Source organism: Cryptomeria japonica, chromosome 3 (genome assembly GCF_030272615.1).
Source record: "Cryptomeria japonica chromosome 3, Sugi_1.0, whole genome shotgun sequence".
Classification (NCBI taxonomy): domain Eukaryota; kingdom Viridiplantae; phylum Streptophyta; class Pinopsida; order Cupressales; family Cupressaceae; genus Cryptomeria; species Cryptomeria japonica.
Window position 1 is genome coordinate 714280937 of NC_081407.1, and position 22123 is coordinate 714303059.

The 22123-nt window shown below is 38.5% G+C and overlaps 1 protein-coding gene across 1 annotated transcript in view; it reads right to left on the reverse strand.

The window, feature by feature from the left end:
* Window positions 1–542: 542 nt before the first annotated feature.
* The window catches only part of LOC131034213 (uncharacterized), a 92080-nt gene continuing 70499 nt past the window's right edge, over window positions 543–22123 (reverse strand). The window contains exon 5 of the mRNA XM_057965605.2: window positions 543–1621. Coding sequence (XP_057821588.1) covers window positions 769–1621 — 853 coding nt within the window. The 3' untranslated portion in view covers window positions 543–768. The remainder of the gene's footprint in view (window positions 1622–22123) is intronic.

The following is a 22123-nucleotide window of genomic DNA, read 5'->3' on the forward strand; positions in this document are numbered from 1 at the left end:
AAAATCCTATGGAGAAAATAAAACTAAAATTAAAAAAGATAATGTCTAATGACGCGGGCATGGAGAATAGCTTCCGGTCACATGCGCTGTTTCATGACATAGAGAATAGGATCTGTCTCTTCGGAGTTATCCGATAAAATTAGAACGATACAGAGAATAGGGCAACATTGCCACCAGTGATTAATGTGGCTGACTAAAATCAGTAGCATCGTGCTAAGAATTTAAAACTTCGGTTCTTGATATTGCACTGTTCTGCTTTGACTATGCTTGTCAATCACGTAATTTGGCATATTCACTTGGCTATGTTCCTATTAGCCTGCATTTGATACTTGGATATAATTTTGAACTTACGTAAATATTTGCATATCCCCCACTAGAAAAATATGCTTCTACAGTCAGAAAGTCCTAGTTGACGTAACTGCTACACCCCAACTTTGATATACTACTTAAAGTTTATGGTAATCTTAATGCAAATACAAATCGCTTAAGACATTCATTTTGAGATTCCAAAGATCAACTTCGGTCTAGAAACTGTTAAAAGATTGAAGGAAGCAAATGAATAGTATATAATAAGGAATGTAATTTACAATTTCCATCACAGAAAAGAATTGATCATTCATCTAATGGCAAGCTATCAAATAACTATACCTGAATCCCCAACCCCTATAAACTTTCATAATTCATTCTCAACCTGCACTTGACCTAAGTTCTTTGCTTCCTTGGAATTATTCCTTTACTTTGTTCCTTAAAGCTTCCCTGTTCTCAATGCTAAGCATTATTAAATCTCTTTTCGCCAGATCTATTATGAACAAAAGAATTACTTTTCCGTATTTTAAATAAAGACGAATCATCATAAGAATCTATTTTGCGTGTATAGGCTGCATCAGAAACTTTCCTTTTTACACTGGAATTTCTAGAAACTGTACGGCTAGCATCACCGGAAAATATCTTTTTTTCATTCATTGATCTGAAGGCTGCAGATCTTGGGCTACTTCTACCATCCCTCTCCCTCGTTTGTGATGTCCTGTAATCTCTAAATTCATTGTAACTGACCCTATCTTGCTTCCAATGTTGCGTGACTTGATCATTCCCATTGTGATGGTCCTGCATAACAACTTTCTTCTGTGACTGGCACTCTCTTTTATCATGCCTGAAACTATTTTCTTCCATTCTGTTTTCATGGTGACCTTTAAAAAAGTTCTTATCCTCTTTACTTTGCGTATTGAAACTATTTTCTTCCATTCTGTTTTCATGGTGACCCTTAAAAAAGTTCTTATCATCTTTACTTTGTATACCTCCTGAGCTCCTTTCGTCATCAAGAAGTCTTGGCCTTCTTGTATCCCTGAAATACTGGATTGGTTTATCATTGGCATTTAATTCAGCCAATTCTTTTTGGTAAGCATTTTTATCTCCTGATACTTTGTTCATAGCTTTTGTATCATATGGGCTGAGCCTGTCCATCTCCATTAATGCATCTGCATCTCTAGGTTCTTGGCGACCATTGTCCTGTACTTTGTTTGAATAGCTGTCCCATAAAAGTTCCTCAGATTTGATCTTTATTTGTGCCTCTGTTGACATTAAAGATTTTGGATGTGATTCTTGAGTTTTCAGCTGGGAAACCCTGAAATATAGCCGAAGGTAAATTGAATAAGTCTTCAGTAAAATATAATGCATTCTATTAGCAATGAAAATACGACCTCTCAATATAACTTCACAATCAAGAAGCAAATTCCCATATGGAAGGTCTAATAGAAATAAAATGATTAAGTATTTAACAATGTAAATTTATGGATGCATTATTTGAAAAAACAAACTTGTTCTCTCATAGTTCATTGAATTGTTGAAACATATAATGGTTAGTGTGAAAACTCACTATTCAAAATTGATTTGCCGAAAGTTGAATTTGTTTCAATGTTTAGAACATGCATGAATTTACTATCACAGTTTCAGATCTCTGCAATGACTCAAGTTTTCACTGGCTAACATACACTTGTCAAATTCGGGATGAATTGAATAACCACTCCTGGTAATAAATAGCCGAAATCAACATGGGCAGGGCATGTATTTTTGGATTGCAACTGAGAAATTTGCCAATTCCAGAAATTTGTCACCTATTTTAGCACCCCGAATTAAAATTTTGGACATGGAAATAATTCAATGTGTACATATTTCCACCAAATCATAAATAGATATGAATGCATGGATTTCTAGTAAATAATGGTTTCACTCTGCCAGCTGAGCCAAATCAGGAGCAGAGATTTGTGTTTTTGGTGACCATCTCTCTACAATATTTTGAAAATGAATCTTGGACTATATGCAAAACTGAGTTATTGATTTCAACATCTCTGCATACTATTCATGTCCCCTGGAATCAAAATTGTTTCAAAATACTTACCTTTTTATTAAAACAACCAGATCAAGACTCCTCTTCAGAAGAAATAGCCCTGTGGCGTTCTAGAATAGAAGGTGAAGTTGATTAAAATGCCTCTATAGTGAAGCATGTTTCTCAAAAGACTTAAATAGCTGTTATTCAAATATGCAATTGATCCAAAACAGGATTTCCGAGCTTTCAATGCAACAGCATTCCATACATGTACTCCTTATTGGAGGTCACATGTTTGAATCAAGAGGGCAGGTGCTGCAGTCACAGTTAGGAGGGACCTCAAGGAGATCAATCCAGACCGTTCAGCAGGAGTTAAACACAACGGAAACAAGACATATGATGATGGCAATGCAGAACTGATTGAATTATATCATAAAAACCAATTACAATTTGCCAGCAACATGCAGGCTACAAGATTCGGCTCACAGGCCTAATACATACATGCTCAATTACAATGTCGGTCAGCTCCGGACCTCTTAATCTCAAGATAGATCTTCTCTGTTCTAATCGAATCATTTCTAATGCTCAGTTGCATTGATTTATATGATCAAGAAGGATCCGCGTCGGCCCAAGATGAATCAAATGCCGATGAACAAGATAAAACGTGTAAAACCACCAGGTCGGCCTCTACCAAAGAGAATCCTCCGCAAATCCAAAGGATGAAGTGCAGACCAAAGGGAAGGTTGGCCACACACCAAGGAATGTTGGAAACAACGAACAGAAGCTCTGCAAGCTACGGAAAGGATCCGCAGGACTCGCCAATAGCAAAATAGGTCCAGGCGGTTCCAATGTTCTAAGCCAGAAAACCGTCTCAGATTCCATAATCAATAACTTGTCGGAAAAAGATCCAAACAACCTACGAACTTAGGGTAAGGAAGATAATCATGTCCATAAGCAAAATCCAGCTCCGCAAGATCCAGTGAGAAAATGCAAGAAAATGCAAAAAGAAATGCTAAAACTGCAAAACAGGAAACAAACTGAAAAAAAATGTTTTTGGTTGATGCAAGATTGCCAAGAGCCCCCCCTTTTGCTTTCAGTTTTAGGTTTTAGATAGGTTTGGCAACAGTCAAATAGTTTAGATTAGATGAGGTTGAGTTGATTTACTCCTCAACACCTTGGCTATGAATGATATATGATAATCATTTCATTTGACCATCATCATTAGAGGTGGAGACAATGAATGCAAATATGAAGATCAATCATGAGAATTGAGATGATGAATGCAAGATGAAGGCTTAAACAACATGAAATGGCTTTGATGATGATGAGGGACCCTTTGAGTTGGTGAGATGAGTGCTACTACTCACAAATTTGAGCAAAGATGAGTCACTGTCAGTGACCCCTTGAAACCCCGCGTTGCCTCAACCTACTGTCAATGTCCCCTCAAATGTCCGATCAGCTCATGGGCATTTCCTATGACCCTCTAAATGTCCAACCTAGATGAGGAAATCCTTTTGCTTAGCAAGATAAACATCTCTTGAGGTAATTGCTTGATGTTTGACGAGATTGAGGTGATCAAGCAAGCAAAGTTAACAATTTTTGGCTCACCGTCAATGAGGTGTGAAAACCCTGACCACTTCCAGTCAATGCATCCTCAAAATCGCGACCTCCTTGAGCGACTGTCAATGCATGCTAAAATCCTCGACCAAGGTTAGAAGAGATAATGTCTAAGGCAATGACTATGTTAATGATGAAAGAAAGATGAATTCAGTGTGTCAAGAAAGATAAAAGAGAGATCAAGATGGATCACTAAAAAGTTTGAAGGCATGAACATAATGGGGATTGGAAGCTTTTGCCTTCACCAAGGGCTAGACCACAAGCAAGGCATTGTCAATGCCTACCCAAAAGCCCGACCACTTCCTATCAATGCCCCATGCAAAACCCAATCTTTTTGAGCCACTGTCAGTGACCATGCAAAAATCCGACCATTTTCAGTCAATGGGGTCTGAAAAGCCCAACCATTTCCAGTCAATACCTCCCTAAAACCTCGACCACTTTTAGTCGATGCCCTCTCAAAAGTCCAAACATCCTGTGCCTATCAATAAGTCTGATCACTTCTTGTGATCATTAAAATCCACAAGGAAGGAAGATATGTTTGAGCACTTATGATTGAAAGAGGGGCCTGCCTAGGATGGACATTTTTTTCAAGTTTCAAAGGTAAGACAATGTCAGCCCTAAGCATTGGAAATAGAAATTGCAAAACATTAAATGAAAGGCTACAAGTCGGCCTAATTCAATCAAGAGATACACCCCTTTATTGCCTATAAAGATAGGTTGATCATTCCATTTGATCAACAAACCATTTGCAAAGAGAATTACCTTCTAAGAGCAGCGATCTCAATCAGGCAGGGCAGCAATTTTGGTTTCCATTCAAGCTAGGCGAATTCATAAATGAAAGGATCAGGGAACTTGTGCCTCCTTCAAGTCACAACGAACTCCGTCAACAGTAGGACCAGCGATCTTGCATTAACAAAGGAAGCAATCAGCATCAACAATCAGCGAATTCAAGGCTCAATTTCAGTATTTACCAGCATTGTCACAGCGATAGCACATTGAGACGGGAAATTCTGCCAAATTGATGGCAACCTTGAAGTTAACAGTCAGTTTATAGCTCATTTGCAGGTCTGAATCAGGTTATTTTGATCATTTTGTTGAAATCAGAACTTAGAATGATGCTGATACAGCTACAGGTCTAGGATAATAAGAGGATTCAGTCATAGAATGCTTCTTGCATCATGCTTTGATACCCTCGAATTGATCATTTAACATGCTTTAATGCAAAATCCATTATGATTAGACGATTATTTTCAGATCTTGACAGTCTAGGATTTATATTCCCGACTAGGGTTTTAGCAATTCATTGAGATTTTAATGATTTAGTAAACTTCTAAGAAGAAATTGCCAACCTAGATGCATCTTTAGATGTTGTAGACATTAAGGTTATATCAAAATCCTAACATAGACACCTCTTTCAGGTAGAGCATGGCAGCCCCGAAGGCAAGAGCAATCTCAAGGCAAACCCTCATCAAGGAGGACTCAAGAGGAGTGATGCCCGAATCAAAGATCACATCATTTTGGAGCAATGTAGGAGACACCAATTTTGGTCAATAAGTTCCAAGGTCCCTTATACACAAGCAGGCCATCCGGACTTTCAAAGAGAATGATTGACAGTGGGATAGTAAATGCAGTAGGTTTCCTTCCAGACATCCAATGCAATAAATTGATAGTTGAGTGTGCTAAACACTATGATGTCGGCACTAGAACAGTAGTGGCACCTGATGGTAGAGTACTTGCCTACCTATCCGAGACAGCCATTGGTGAAGCCTTCCACATTCAAGATCAAGAAGGGATGGTCTACAAGAGCAAAAAAGGAGCACAAGCAATCTATGATGATGATCTCAACAAATGCCTAGGCATAATTAACAAGTATTGGGTATTGAAAAGCAGACCCGACATATCAAAGGTGTAGTGTCGTAAATTGTCACCGAGCCAATTTACAACTCATGTTTGTGCCCCTGCTTGAGTGTCCTATTCTCATCACCTATCTAGGTCCATTTTGTGCCTATTCTCTAGTTCGGATGCCATGTACACCCACTGATGCACTCCCTAGAGGGGTATCCTTCTCCCTAAGGCTTCATTGTGGTCCCTTTTCGAGAAGGACTATCCCTCTTAGTACATCCCAATTTTGAGTTAGGGCAGGGGTCCTATCCATCCAATGGGAATCCATCTTCGTGGCTCTGCATGATCGTTGGAGGTCAACCTAATCGATAATTTACCTAGACACCCCTATATAAAGACATTTGATCAACCTAATTTCATCTATCTGTTCTAAGACTCCAAGTGATCTGATCAAGCAATCAATTCCTTGCATCCGTGAAGCATTCATTATCAAGCATTTTCAAAGATCTTCAAGGCTGCATATTCATGATTCAACCATTGTTGAGCAAAATTACATCATTCATATGCAAGTATTTGTGTGTGATTATGGTTTTGTAATGTCCATGCCATTGCATACCACATATGTGATTACATTCAAAGAAGCAAAGCATCATCATCAACAATTGCAGATCTGAGGTATATCTTTCCATTATTTATTTCAGTATTTGCATTTATTCATTCAAGGTTAATTCCTTAACTGGGGTCTCGACAATTTCCCCCTTTTCACTGTGTGCAGGAATAGGTACAGTGCTACGTTCGGGAGGATCAACAATATTCATAGAGACGAACAGGTTCCCTTTTTTATGACAAAAAGTTTGGAGGACCATGGCGACCACCACCACAATCCCGACAATTTAGGCCAAATTTCGAGGAGCAAATCCAAATCATATTTCTTTGCTCAAATCCAGGTTTGTGGCTCTGTGGGACAACTGTAGCTCACTATTTATGCCTGATCTCTTCAATATTCACCCACTTCCCCTGCTTTCAGCATCTTCAACAATTTAATTCAATCTAAGGAGGATAAATTCCTAATCATAGGAACCAAGAATCTAATCAAAATATTAATCGAGGCTAGATTCATTAGATTCCTCTCCTCCTTAATGTAATGGTCTATTAAGCAAAGATTAGTGGTTTTACTACATGTGGTGGTGAAACCCTAATTTTTCACCATCACATTTTGGTGAACTCAACATCTTATGTTAAGTTTTAGTGATCAGATTAAGTAGAGATACTTCAAACACAAATGCACAAAATTTATCTTGGGAAAACCTTCCTCTTGAAGGTGAAAAACCCAACAAAGAAGTTCCTTTATATATTTATAGATATACAAGATGTCTTTACAATGAATCTGCTCCACTCCTTGAAGCTATATGATGGTATAGATTCTCCTAGACTGCTGTATACAATTCGCACTGTTGTAGGAATGTTGTAAGATGATCTATCTAGATCAATCTGATTTCTATATCAATTTATATGTCTTGAAGATGAGAGCACGCTACTGAACAAGGAGTTGATCTGTTAGAGGAAGAACACGAACTGCTGAAAGAGAGATATCGATCTGCTGAAGGATGATAATACCATATGCTCGTTGTGTGTATGATTCGATGTCTTGGAAGTGAGAAGGGAACCGAACTATATACCCATATCAAGCAACACGACTTCTCCAAAGTCGGCTCTTCTCAATCATCACGTCCTTCCAAGGATTAAGTCAATGCTAACTAACATGTCTTATCCATCAAGGTGGCAAGTTAGGTAATTAGTTATGCTTTATCAATAAACCGCTTCATGAAATTGCCATTATAAATTAAGGGTCGGCAATATACGAATCGAACTATATTAAATGTGTAAGGCCGATAGGCCATTCACACATTTGATGGCTAAGTTGGCCCTATAGGATCCAACCGAAGCTACACATCAACACTCCCTCTTAGCTAGGGAGGAATCCTTCTCGATATTTGAGTCATATAGTGACATCCACCATGGCTACTCCTAGAGGGTGGGTCCATCATGGCTACTCCAATGTATGGAAATGTAAGTGAACACAAGTGCTCATCACGGAGTCACTCAAAGTGATGGCGTCATCTCAACATGACGTTCACCATGGCTACTTCCAAAGGGTGAATAAGCACAAGTGCCAAGTCATGCAGTCTCTCACATGACATCCACCATACCTACTCGCAGAGGGTGGATCCACCATGCCTACTCGCAGAGGGTGGGACAAGGGCTTACACCTCAACCTTCTCTCTCACAGAGAAGAATGTATTAACAAAGGCTTGCACCTCAAACTTCTCTCTCCCAGAAAGAAATGCATTATAATACATATCAAGTATCTCAAGATATGCTTGGCTGCAACTAGATGTATCTGTCTTGATTCACACATGAACTGACTCAGTGCACTTATTGCATATCAAATATCTGATCTAGTGTTGACAAGATACATCAAGAATCCAATCAATTGTTTGTACATAGTAGGATCCACAAGATCTAAACTAGCTGCAACTTCCCTGAATTTCTCCAAGTTAGTTTCCATCGGTGTGGACATAGATTTGCAATCTATCATTCCAAATCTTTTCAAGATATCAATGGTGTATTTCCCTTGACTTAGGATAATCTCATTGGGCCTCTGCCATACTTCCAAGCCTAGAAAGAAGTGCATGAGTCCTAAGTCCTTCATTTCGAATTTTGAAGTCAACTCCTTCTTGCATCTATGGATGAGGTGATCTTCCCCGGTGACAAATAGGTCATCAACATAAAGTACCAAGATCAGCATTTCACCATTGAATACCTTGAAGTAAAGATTTGGATCAGCATCATTCTTGCAGAACCCAAGCCCACTAAGTATCTATCAATTCTCTCATATACCAAGCACGAGGTGCTTGCTTAAGACCATATAAAGCTTTCTTCAATTTACACACATGAGACTCTTTCCCATGAATCACAAACCCTCAGGTTGCTCGACGTAGACCTCTTCCTCAATCGCACCATTGAGAAAAGTTGTCTTCACATCCATCTGATGTAACTTCCATCCCTTATCTGCTGCAATGGCAATGATGGTCCTGATGGAAGTATAGCGAACAACAGGAGCAAATGTTTCTTCATAGTCTATTCCCTCTTTCTGGGAGAAGCCACGAACCACAAATCTAGCCTTGTACTTTTCAATGCTTCCATCAACTACATGCTTAATCTTGTACAGCCACTTGGAAGATACAATGGACTTCCCTTCAGGTCTAGGAACAATATCTCACACATCATTCTTGATAATGGATTGATACTCTTCATCCATTGCATCTTTCCAAACTTGTTGTTTTTAAGGCTTACTCAACACTGGAAGGTTCAGTCTCAATAAGATTACACATCAATGCAACATAGCTAGAGAATCTTTGTGGTCTTTTACTTTGTCTGAATGTGCCTCTAGGAGCTGCAAACTATTCTACCTCCTACATAGTGTTTCTTGCCCAAAGAGGTCTCTTTCGAGTCACAACAATATCTCTAGGTCCATCTGTAGGATCCAAAGGTTCAATTGGATCATCATTCTCTTCAGGTTCTGTAGATTCCCTCTAAATCTCAAGAGCATGATCAACATCCATGTCTTGAGGAGTCTCATGATTTTCATCATCTATCTCCAGGCAAGAACCCTTTGATTTTTTCAATGCAACATCTTCCTCAAATGTGACATCCCTGCTTTTACTTCTATTTGCTTCTGACTAGGAATGTAAATACGGTAGGCTTTGGAGGTTTCACTGTAGGCCACAAATATCCCTCTCTTTCCAGAAGGTTCCAACTTGGCCCTCTTGTCCTTGGGAATATGAACATACACAGAACAACCAAAGATTCTCAGGTGACTGATATCAGGCTTAATCCCTGAAAAGGCTTCCTCAAGGGTCATATTTTGCAATATCCAGTGACGACATTTGTTCTGCACATATACAGTTGTTCTAGAGGCTTCTGCCCATAGAAAAGTCTGAAGGTCTTGATCATGAATCATAGCTTTTGTAGCTTCAACAATGGATCTGTTCTTTCTTTTTGCAACCCCATTTTGTTTAGGGTTGTGTTGTGATGTTTTCACACATCGCCCCATTGCAAATGGGGACCCATGTTTTTTTTTTTGCTCGTTTTGCTCGTTTTTGCTTTGCTTTTCTAGGGTTTTGTTAGTTTGTTAGTTGTCTGGATTTAGGGTCAAGCCTTAGGGTTTTAATTACCGTCTTTTCGGACCAGAATCCAGTCGTTTTTGGGAGCTTTTTGATTTTCCTTTTCTAGAATGCAAATTTTGAATGCAATAAATTCGCCAAAGTGATCTAATTTTCAATTGGAATGTTCATGCAGAGCTTAAATTTGTCTAAGTGTTGAAGATGAAATGTGAATTTTTGTCCAATTGAATATTTTTGACCAAATTTTGACATTTTTTATTTTTGATCCTAGGCATCTCAAATGATTTGTTTTCGCCTTGTGAAGTGTTAAAATGTGTAAAATCATGTTATTTTGGCCTGTAGGAGCAAAATCGCTCCTGTCCCTTAGTGAAGGACGGGAGCTCGTTTTCAAATATTTTACTATTCCTGCAGGGTCAAGATGAATTTTACGTTTGAAGTGATGGAGAACGGCGAGATCTTTCCATTGAATATAAATTGAAGATTTTCATGAGCACAGAAATGCCTCCAGGAGGAAAATCGCTCCTGTCCCTCAGTGAAGGACCGGAGCTACAATTCAAATTTCGTCTTGTCCTTGCAAGATTTTGAAAGTTTAATGATTTGAGGACGTCCGAAGGAAGATACTTTGCCAAATGAATATAATTTGAGATGCAAAAACGAAGGAGAATGACCTATATTGACCAAATTGCTCCTGTCCCTCTCCAAGGGACCAGGGCGAGGTACCTTGTAGCTCTCGTCCCTCTCCCAGGGACTAGAGCGATTTCCTTCATTATGCAAAATCCAGACAAAGGTCAAGGCAAGTTTACGTTCAAAAACAAGGAAAAACATGAGATAAATGCGTTGAATATAAATTGAAGATTTTTGGGACGTCCATAACAGTGCTAATTGCCTAAATCGCTCCTGTCCCTCAATGAAGGACCGGAGCTACAAATCCAATTTTTCTTTGTCCTTGCAAGATTTTAACGTCTTGACGATGTGAGAAGGTCCAAAGAGGTACATTTTATCAAATGAATATAACTTGAAGTGCTGTCGGGGAGATCAACAGGGTAGCAAGTCCGGCTTGAGTGAGGTCCTGATCCTGAAATTTGGCTAAGTCTGGAATGTCCTGATCCTGAAATTTGACTAAGTCTGGAAACTGAAAAACCTCCAAAAACTAGATTTTGCAATATAACTCCTGGAGGTCTGAAACCACTCTCAAACATCCTGAAAGTATATATGGAATATAACTTAAAGTATGTCACTTATACTTAAATGTTATATTCCATTAAAATTGTCCTGATCGAGAGTGCGAAAAGTCAAATTTCGCTCGTGTCCTTCTCCAAGGGTCCAGAGCGAAATGCGCTCGTGTCCCTCTCCAAGGGACCAAGGCGAATCGCTCGTGTCCCTCACCAAGGGACCAGAGCGAAAATGCTTAGTTGAGCCATTCCTGACCTTGTTTGGACGAATCGAGACATCAAAGGCATGGTGAAGGACGAAATGAGCATGATAGAACATCCAGACTTGATCAAAAAACAATGAAATGATGAAGTTTTGCCTAGAGGGTCAAGTTCGCTCCTGTCCCTCACTGAAGGACCAGAGCGAAATTCTTCATAAGGTACGATCTAGGCAAAGATCAAGCAAATTTTATGTTCGAAGGCAAGAAAGGAGGTCAATCGAACCCGTTGAAGACAAATTGAAGATTATCAAACGTCAACAAAGGACCAAAATGCTTAAGTTCGCTCCTGTCCCTCAGGAAGGGACCAGAGCGATTTTTGTTGTAGATGATTTTCTCGCCAAATTTCAACCGATCTCAAGGCATGAATGAATGAAAGGAGGCATTGCGAATCCGTTGAATATAATTTTCGAAGGTGATGAAGTAAAATGAGGCCCACAAGAGCAAAATCGCTCCTGTCCCTCTCCAAGGGACCAGGGCGAGGTACCTTGTAGCTCTCGTCCCTCTCCCAGGGACCAGAGCGATTTCCTTCATTAGACAGAATCCAGGCAAATGTCAAGACAAGTGTACGTTCAAAAGCAAGGAAGAACATGAGATGGACGCATTGAATACAAAATGAAGATTTTTTGGACGTCCACAAAGGTCCTAAATGTCTAGTCCGCTCCTGTCCCTCAGGAAGGGACCAGAGCGATTTTTGATATAATTGATTTTCTTGCAAAGTTACAAACAATGTCAAGGCATGAACGAATGGAGTGAAGAAAGACGAATCCGTTGAATATAGACTTGGAACCTGACAAAGTGAGATAAAGGCTACAAAAGGAGGATCGCTCCTGTCCCTCTCCAAGGGACCAGGGCGATACAATGGTGATGTTACTTCCTATGCAAGTTCAAGGTCGATCCAAGTCAAGACAAGGTGGCGAGGGACATTTCAAGGCGTCTTTAGCAAGCACAAACATTAAAAGGTCGTCACAATGATGAAATTCGCATCCTAGGACATAGATCGCTCCTGTCCCTCTCCAAGGGACCAGGGCGATGTTAGATGCATTGGTCATTTTGTGCAAGATTTACGTAAGAACAAGATTTCATAAGGTAATGCAAGGTCTAAGGCATCGTTTGAAGATAACATACAAGAGTTTTGAACGTCCAAACATTGCTAATCAAGGTAAAAAGTTCACATCGCTCCTGTCCTTTGGACAAGGACCAGGGCGATCCTATCAAGAGCACTCATATTCCTTCAAGATCAAAGCAAGGTGAGGTTAAGCGAGGCAAGGGACGACGTTTGGAGGACATCACAATGAAGATCGAAGATAAAAGGATGCATATTGAACGTGGAAATTTGAAGATCGCTCCTGTCCTTTGGACAAGGACCAGGGCGATGAACATCCAAAGACACTCATGAACGCATGCAAGGCAATCAAATTCGAAGAGCTCATCATGATGATTAATGTTGAACGTGGAGATGAAGGAGTTGAACGTGAAAAATGCAAAAATCAAGACAAAATCATGGATCGCTCCTGTCCCTCTCCAAGGGACCAGGGCGATGAGGTACGTCCCTCTCATTTTCATAGTTTTGGCGCCAAATAAGCAATTCAAATTTTCCTTAAATGCTAAGTTCGATAAAAAATTGAAAATCCTATTTAATTTGGCATTTAATGTGGCGTTGATCTTTTATTAATTATTTTGCCTTTATTAAAAATCGAAATTTGCAAATTAAAAACGTAAGGCATTAATAATTAATTAATTAATTAATAAAAATCGAATTTGAAGCGCTACAAAGGGAGGTCGGCCTTGCTAAATCATTTAAAAATCATTTAAAAAATTGTTTTATATCCTCAAGTCGGCCTAAGGGATAAATGCAATCCAAGCGCTATATATGGGGAGTGGAAGATTTCATTTTCACATCATCATTTTATCCTTCTACATGCGAATTAAGGAAGACAAGGGAGAAGTGCGATTTGGAGTTTACTAATAAAGGTGGTGCGATATCTTGGAGACTTCGTTGGAGCGAATTTGTCAAGGATTGAAGACCACGTCAAAGGTGCGAGACTAGGAGGATTTGTTAAGGCGAACTTGAAGATCCATTTGAGCGAATTGTCAAAGAGGCAAGACTTGAAGATCACGTTGAAATCCAAAGGTGGTGAAATTGATCTTTTGAGGAGATAACATTGAAGACTATTTATACCTCAATTTCGCCTAGGCGATTTTATTCATTTTGCATTTTAGAGTTAAGCTCTCAAGTAAGGTATGGCAAGATCTCTTGTTTTAATTTCGAATTTTGATTGTCATTGCCTTAATTTTGAATTTCGAAATTTTGTTTTTCCTTAGCTCAATCGTTTTTTAGGAAATGATTAATAAAGGACTTATCATTAAGTTTCCTAAAAAATTGCTCTCTAATTTATGTTATGTATTGCAAAATCATGGTACTAATTTTGAAATGTTGTGTAGGCATCAAATGGAGGTCTCTTCAAGGAAAATCAAGCCGGATCAAGGACGGTCTTCGCCAGGACGATCAAGCCAAGACAAGGGCGACCTCTTCCAATCCAGCGTTCCAAGGCGAGGTACATCATCCTGCACATCAAGGACAAAAGGAGTTAGAACAAGAGTTAATTAAAGATAGCCTCTCAACGACATCAAATTGAATATCTAGCAAGCTTCAAGTGTCAGATGAGGTGGCATCCCAGTCATCACTCCTCCAGTCAGTGAAGTCCACCTCAGCATGTCCAGATTCAATGTACTTAACTCATGGAAGGTGGCACAAACTTCGATGTACCTACCCCGGCTATCCATTGGTCGATTTTTCTAGAAGGGACATGTGTCCAAGCAATACAATTTTATCATTGGTCAAGCATTAAATGTTATGTAATGGTTGTAACAAACCCTAATTAGGGTTTTCATTGTAAAATCTTGGCCATTGATCTTGAATTGATCTAAGCCATCAGATTGTATTGTGGGCACTATATAAGCCCAGGCATTTCATTTTGTAAAGAAAAAATTTTAGATATGATTAGAGAGAGTTGTAAATAGTTGGAAGAGTTAGAATATAGTTGATAGAATAGCAATTAGAGTAGAATAGGAGGACAAGGCAAGAAATTGTTGCCATTGATTGTAAACAAACTCCATTTTCATTGAAGTAATGGTGAAATATGTCGTTTTTCTTGCAATTTGCATGGTTTCTTGTTGAGTCTTCAATCTTAGATGGTAGATGATTAGATGAATGGAGGAAATGTGATTGATTAATGGTGGAATTCGTACATCCATACTACTAGCAGTTTGTTGATTGCGGACTTGCCTTGCGTAGTCAACTGGAATCATTCAGCCTAAGCTCAATTTCAATTTGTTGCCTCTTCATTGATATGCATCAACTTGGATGGTATCTATGCCTGCGGTAATAATTTGAACATCATAAAGCTCCCCTTAGAAGATTGCACTAGTCTTGTGTAGATGTTCCATTGATGTCAAAACAAGACCTAGTTAGAGTTTCATCAAAAATCCAATCATTGCTCCTACATTCTTAGTATTAGGATTAGATCCTCTCTTCGCCCTTATCCTTTTTCCATTTTTTTTAATCTAAGTTAGTAAGAGCCTGTGTCCAGCAAAGCAGATCAGAAGTTCAATGTAAGTCCCCTTGTGATTCCAGCAAATCACATCATACCACTGGAGCTTGTCCACACGTGGAGACCCCACTAAAAGAACCTTGGAGTCTACCTAACTGATCCTTTACGCGAATCTTCAGCAGTTAGAGACTATTTTCTCAAGAGAGGATAAGATACCCTTAGGTATTTTATTCTGTGTATGATTGTGTACAAAACACACGTCAACAGGTTGTAAGGGACATAAAAATCCCTCTTGATCCCTACCTCAATACAAACACCAAAAAAAGCTACCCAAGGTGTATTCACCTCCATTGTCAGACCTTAAAACTTTAATTCTCTTTTCTTATTAATTTTCTACTTGAGCTTTAAACTCTTTAAACCTACCTAGGACTTCATCAGACTCTTTAGACCTTAATAAATAAATCCAATTCTTCCTAGAGTAGTCATCTAAAAAAGTTATATAATACAAAAATCCACTTAGGGATGGAATTGACATTGGACCACATAAATTTGAATGTACAAGATCTAGAATTTCTTTAGACTTACTTTCACTACTATGAAAAGGATCTTAATATTTTTACCCATAGCACAACCTTTACAAGTACCATCATGTACATGATTAAGTTTAGAAATACCTTTCACCATCTTTTCCAGAGATTGCAGAGCCCTAAAATGAAGATGCCCAAGTCTTCTATGCCAAAGTTCGATGGAACTGGAAGAATCATGAAGAAGAGCTTGGACTGGAAGAGTGGAGATCTTATACAAACTCTCATGTCGATTTTTTATCACACAAGCGGTCTTGATGTTGGAGTTCTTTGGCCATGCTAGAACTCTTCCTTCAGATAATGCAATTTGATAGCCCTTATCCTCCAAGGTTGAAATAGACACAAGGTTTCTCTTGATCCCCGACACGAACAAAACATCACTTAGGTGAAGTGAGACTCCAGATTCTAGGTTTAGAGATGTAGCACCAAATCCTCTTACTGAATAGCGTGCATCATCTCCAATGATCACTTGAAGATTAGACGACTCCACCAAATCTGAAAGGTGCTCTTGATAGCCGGTGATGTGTCTAGAGGCTCCACTATCAATCAACTAGGTATTACTGTCCGTAGGAACATTGCTGGATAATGATGATATGAAAAGAAAACCATGGGAGTTATCTTCTGCCTCCTTCTGAGATGAAACTCCATTGATGTTTGCCCCTTGATGCTTGGGTCTTGTCAAACGATCCCTTGCATAGTGACCAAACTTGTCACATCTAAAGCACTGGATGCGAGAGAGATCTTTCTTCTTCTTTGAATCAGGTGCGGAGTATGATTTTTTATCTCTATTGCTTTTGAAGTTGCCCTTTTTCCAATTCTTTCCTTTCTTGGTAGATTGAGTGGCAAGAACATGAGTATCTTCGTTTTGAGAACTTTTGATAATTCCCCTAGCCACCAATCTTGATTCTTCTTGAATGCAATCCGCACGAAGTCGATCAAACTTAAGTATTTTGGATCTTCCACTTATGCTTTGGATAAATGGCTCCCATGCATGAGGAAGGCCATTCAAAGCCAGCATGACAAGATCTTTATCAATCACTTGATCTCCAATTGCGCTTAGTTGATCTCTCAATTCTGAAATTTTCATGAAGAATGACATAACTGATTCTCCTTTTGCCATCTTTACTTGGTGGAGTTGTTGCCTCAAAGCAAGAGCCCTACTTGTGTTGTTAATCTCATATAAACCTTCCAAGGTCTTGAACATGTCTCTCGCAGTTGTCATCTTGGATGAGAGGTACCAAGTGATCCCTCACGAAGTCGATTAATATCTTCTTTGCTTTGATGGCATTTTTCTTAATTTGAAGCTTCTCCTCATGATCTTCAAGTTCGGATAAATCTTTTTCCTCCACAAATTGAAGAAGATCATTTTCTTCAACTACAATGAGCACTCTAAACTTCCATGAGGTGAAGTTAGATGCACCTTCAAGCCTATCCTCAACTTTAAGACTGTTCACCATTTTTGAGGCTTAGTAGATACTTCTTGAAGGAGAGAGAAGAGAGAATACTTCGCAGTTATAGGAAATCTGATCACGATCTTTCTTTACTGTGGCTCTGATACCATGTTAAGTTTTAGTGATCAGATTAAGTAGAGATAATTCAAACACAAATGCACAAAATTTATCCTGGGAAAATCTTCCTCTTGAAAGTGAAAACCCCAACAAAGAAGTTCCTTTATATATTTATTGATATACAAGATGTCTTTACAATGAATCTGCTCCACTCCTTGAAGCTATATGGTGGTATAGATTTCTCCTAGATTGTTGCATACAATTCGCACTGCTGTAGGAATGTTGTAAGACAATCTATCTAGATCAATCCGATTTCTATATCAATTTATATGTCTTGAAGATGAGAGCACGTTGTTGAACAAGGAGTCGATCTGTTAGAGGAAGAACACGAACTGCTGAAAGAGAGATATCAATCTGCTGAAGGATGATGATACAATCTGCTTGTTATGTGTATGATTCGATGTCTTGGAAGTGAGAAGGGAACCGAACTATATACCTATATCAAGCAACACGACTTCTCCAAAGTCGTCTCTTCTCAATCATCATGTCTTTCCAAGGATTAACTCAATGCTTACTAACACGTCTGATCATCAAGGTGGCGAGTTAGGTAATTAGTTATGTTTTATCAATAAACTGCTTCATGAAATTGCCATTATAAATTAAGGGTCAGCAATAATTATCGAACTATATTAAATGTGTAAGGCCGATAGACCATTCACACATTTGATGGCTAAGTCGGCCCTGTAGGATCCGACTGAAGCTATACATCAACATCTTACACCCTTATTACTGATTTATGTTCTCAGATTTAATTGTTTATGCAGTTTGAAATTCAAATTTACATTTACAAGTTCAATTATCAATTGAATTACATAAATTTAGAGGTTAAATTCACACAAACCCTAATTTATAATTTTAAAATTGAACTTGTGGGTTGCCTGATTTGGATTAATTGTCTCAGATCTGATTTGTGAGCATTTTAATTTTCAATTTTGCATTCATGGATCTTATTTTTAATCAAACTAAATAAATTTAGAGGTTAAATTCATAAAATCCAAAATTTATTTTGGTTCATTTGATTTGTGGGTTGCATAATTTGTAACTTTTATTTTCAGATCTGATCTCAGACATTCATAATGGAACTTAATAGGTGTGATTTATTTGTCATTTCACATATGATTACATTGCTTTTTACTTATATTTATCATAATCATGTGTCGGATAGTGGTTTCTTTCACTTCACATTGCTTCTTTTCATTCATGGCACATTGGCATATTGCATTTTTTGAATTTCTAAGTTGCTTCCTATTAATCAATTAAATCTCAAAGCTTTTATCCATGATGCATGTTGTCTTATGGTGATATTTTTAGGAAAATGCATTACATATGTAGATCACATAAGAGCTTTTGTAGATCCTAATCCTAGAGATGTTAATGAAAAACCTAATACTTGTACCCCCCATAGGGTATCTATTGTGAATGAAGAAAGAGCTAATACTCTTATCAATGATCTCTCTAATGGAGAGAAAGCATTAAAGAGCAACATGGCACCATCTTCTTCTCATACACATACCCTAGCGCAAGGGGGGCAAGGTCAAAATATTGGTGCTTCAATCTCTCTATATCCCCCTTATTCTCCTAGAGCCTATCTTAACCATCAAAACATTTGTAGAGAAAATGATGTTATGCATTTCATTCATGATCTATCTCCCCACATAACATTAAGTAAAAATGAGGTCTTAGATAATAAAAATCTTCCTTCCCAACCTATCAAAGAGGAGATGCATGATGATAGAAAGGAAAATCTCCCTACACAAGATATTCCTTCTTCATCTACTTTTCCGTGTGTTCCTTCTAAATACACTTACACTACAAATTTCAAAGAGATTCATTATCATACTCCTCAATTAAAACATTCTTATAGGAGTGGCTATAACATAATATCAAAACAAGGACTTGGAATATTTGAACAAGGAATTAGAGTCCCTGTAAACCCTCCTACACAAACTAGTATCGAAGGTCTAGGACATTGTCATGATTCACCTATGGATGATCTTCTTAGAATTCAAAACATTAAGGAGTATCTTGCAAGACATAGAACCTATCATCCATCTAAGGGTGCTTCTTCTTCAAACACTCCTTTTTGTTCATATCATCAAACTCATGACCATCACGCTAATGATTGTCCGCATTTTCAAAAAAGTATGCAAGAACTAGTTGATAATAGAACTATTAAAATCATAGATGACAATCTATTTTCTTCTACCAACCCTTGTCCTACATCACAAGAGACAAGACCTAATCCCATTGATGACCAAGAGAAGTTAGCCACTAGAATCTTTTGGAGATTGAAGTATGATAAGAATATTGTTTTTCCTTTCATTAAAATTAACCACAATTCTAAGCATAAGGAAGGTGATGAACATTGTCTTTTTCATCATAGTTATTCTCATTCTCTTGGAAAATGTAAAGCATTTAAAACATTTGTTCAAGACCTATATGATAGAGCTCGCATAGCTCTTACAACCGATCTTGCACTCTTCCTTGGTGAAGAGGTAGTGCCTTAGCACAAAATTTACCCTTCATATTGCTCCTCACCCTATGGCACTAGCAGTTAACTTCATTGGGGGCTCTTTGTCATAAGAGGTGATGATTTTCAATTACAAACATCTTGGGGCAGCAACATAATTCATCCTTGCCTCTATCCTATTTTTTCTCTCTATTTAAAGTTTCACTATTCCCTTTAGGGGTTGCATTTTTCATGTTGTGATGTCCTTTCTTGAATGGAATGGTATGTCTCTTATGATTAATCTCTCCTTAGGGAAGTTTGTGATCCTTTATCTGATTCTTTCTTTCTCTCTTTGAAGATTACCTCTTCTTTAAAGTTGCATTTTACATATCCTAATGTCTTTTCTTGCATTGAATATTCCTTCATGTGAGTACATTGTGCATTTACTTATGTATAATCTCTCCTTAGAGGTTGTGTAATCCTTCTCATTGTCCCTACACTTGGGGGGCATTGATCTTTGTCTTATCCTTTCTAAGGATCCACTTTTCCTTTGTTGAGTGGTGTTTGCTTATGATTTGATGTCATTCCTTGTGTGAAGTTGTTGTTTGCTCAAAGATTCTCTCTTATGCAAGAGGTGTGTATCCTTGACTACAACCTCTTTTATACTTGGCAATATATATCTACTATAAACTTACCCCTCACATTGCGTCAAAAGTGTGTCATCCTTCATCAAGAATCCCTTTCACCTAGCAATAGGAGGATGGTAGGCATTCTTGTTCTCCTTCTCTTCTTTTGGTAGAAGATGCAATGCTTGTTCAAGAACTCCTCTTGGAGGTAGATGTCTTTTGACCAAAGATCTCTTCTCCTCCAAGGATCCTCTTTACACTTGTTGCAACATATCTCTTTTTCAAATATCTTATCCTTGTTTGTAAGAGTATTGCCTCTTTCGCTTGGATTTATGAACATTGTTGCCTAAAGGATATCTCCCTGGTGTTGAAGGTGGGTATCCTTGTTTCTAACTTCCTTAAGACATCAACATAGGGCTATGTTGACATCTTAAAGGGAGGAGGGGGAGGTGGACGGGGTGGGCATACATATCACCCTCTATGTACTATATTTTTGCATGTCTTAAATGGGATGTTCATTCTCGAAACTAGAGAAAACAAACTCTAACATGAGATGCTTCATGCCCAAAACCAGACGCAGCATTGATATATGTCTTATACGGGGTGCACATTCTCAAAACAAGAGCAAACAAACTCTTACACGAGATGTCCTCGAAACTAGGCATATATTTGTCTTACACGAGGTTACACATTCTCGAAACTAGAGCAAACACACTCTTACATGAGATGTTCTTGATACCAGACACACATTTGCATTTTGATTTCATGTCTTACATAGGTTGCATGCTCAAAACCAAAGAAAACAAACTCTTCTACGAGATGCTTAACACCTGAAACTAGACATCACCTACACACACGCACGAGGATGAGTGGAACTAGCAAAACACAGCTAGACTATTCCTACTCTCCTCCCCAACATGGATCACCTAGAAAAACACAACTAGAATGTGTATCCATGTCTTCTCTTACTCTTCTTCTCATGGATCACCTAGAAAAGCACATCTAGAATGTGTATCCATGCTTCCCAATTTCTTCTCATGAGCTCATAGCTTGGCTATTTGTAGTTCATGGATGATGTGTGCTTTTGCTCTTCTAATGTGATCACTTGTGTTCTTGAGATGTCATTTTCAAGAATGATATTAGTGGTTGAGACATTTGGATATCGAGGTCTCTTTGACTAGTTGACTTGAGATCTTGTTTTTGGTATTTAGCTTTTGCGTGTTGTGTGTCCTTTTGCCTTTTTCTTTTTGTTTGTCTTTTTTGCCTTTTTGTTTTTTGTTTTGTTTTGTGTGCCCTTGCATGTGATTGAGTGAGTTAAGATCCTAAGATTGGGGGCTCGGTTCCTTGAAATTAGTGATGTTTTATACTCCTTGTGATTGTGCTCCTAATTGTTCTTCTCTTTCATCTCTTTCGTCTACTTTACCACGAGTATTTGCATAGGCTCATACTCCCATTAAAGTGGGTGCTAAATGTAACGTCATAAATTGTCACCAAGCCAATTTACACCTCATGTTTGTGCCCCTACTTAAGCGTGTCCTATCCTCATCACCTATCTAGGTCCATTTTGTGCCTATTTCCAATTCTAATGCCATGTACACCCACTTATGGACTCCCTAGAGGGGTGCCCTTCTCCCTAAGGCTTCATTGTGGTCCCTTTTTTAGGACCATGATGCCCAACGCCATGGTCCCTCTTAGTGGAGACCAATTTTGCATTAGGGCAAGGGTCCTATCCCTTTGACGGGAATCCATCTTCGTGGCTCCACATGACCGTTGGAGGTCAGCCTAATCGGAAATTTACCTAAACACCCTATATAAAGACATTTGATCAACCTAATTTCATCTATCCGTCCTAAGACTCCAAGTGATCCAATCAAGCAATCAATTCCTTGCATCTGTGAAGCATTCATTATCAAGCATTTTCAGAGATCTTCAAGGCTGCATATT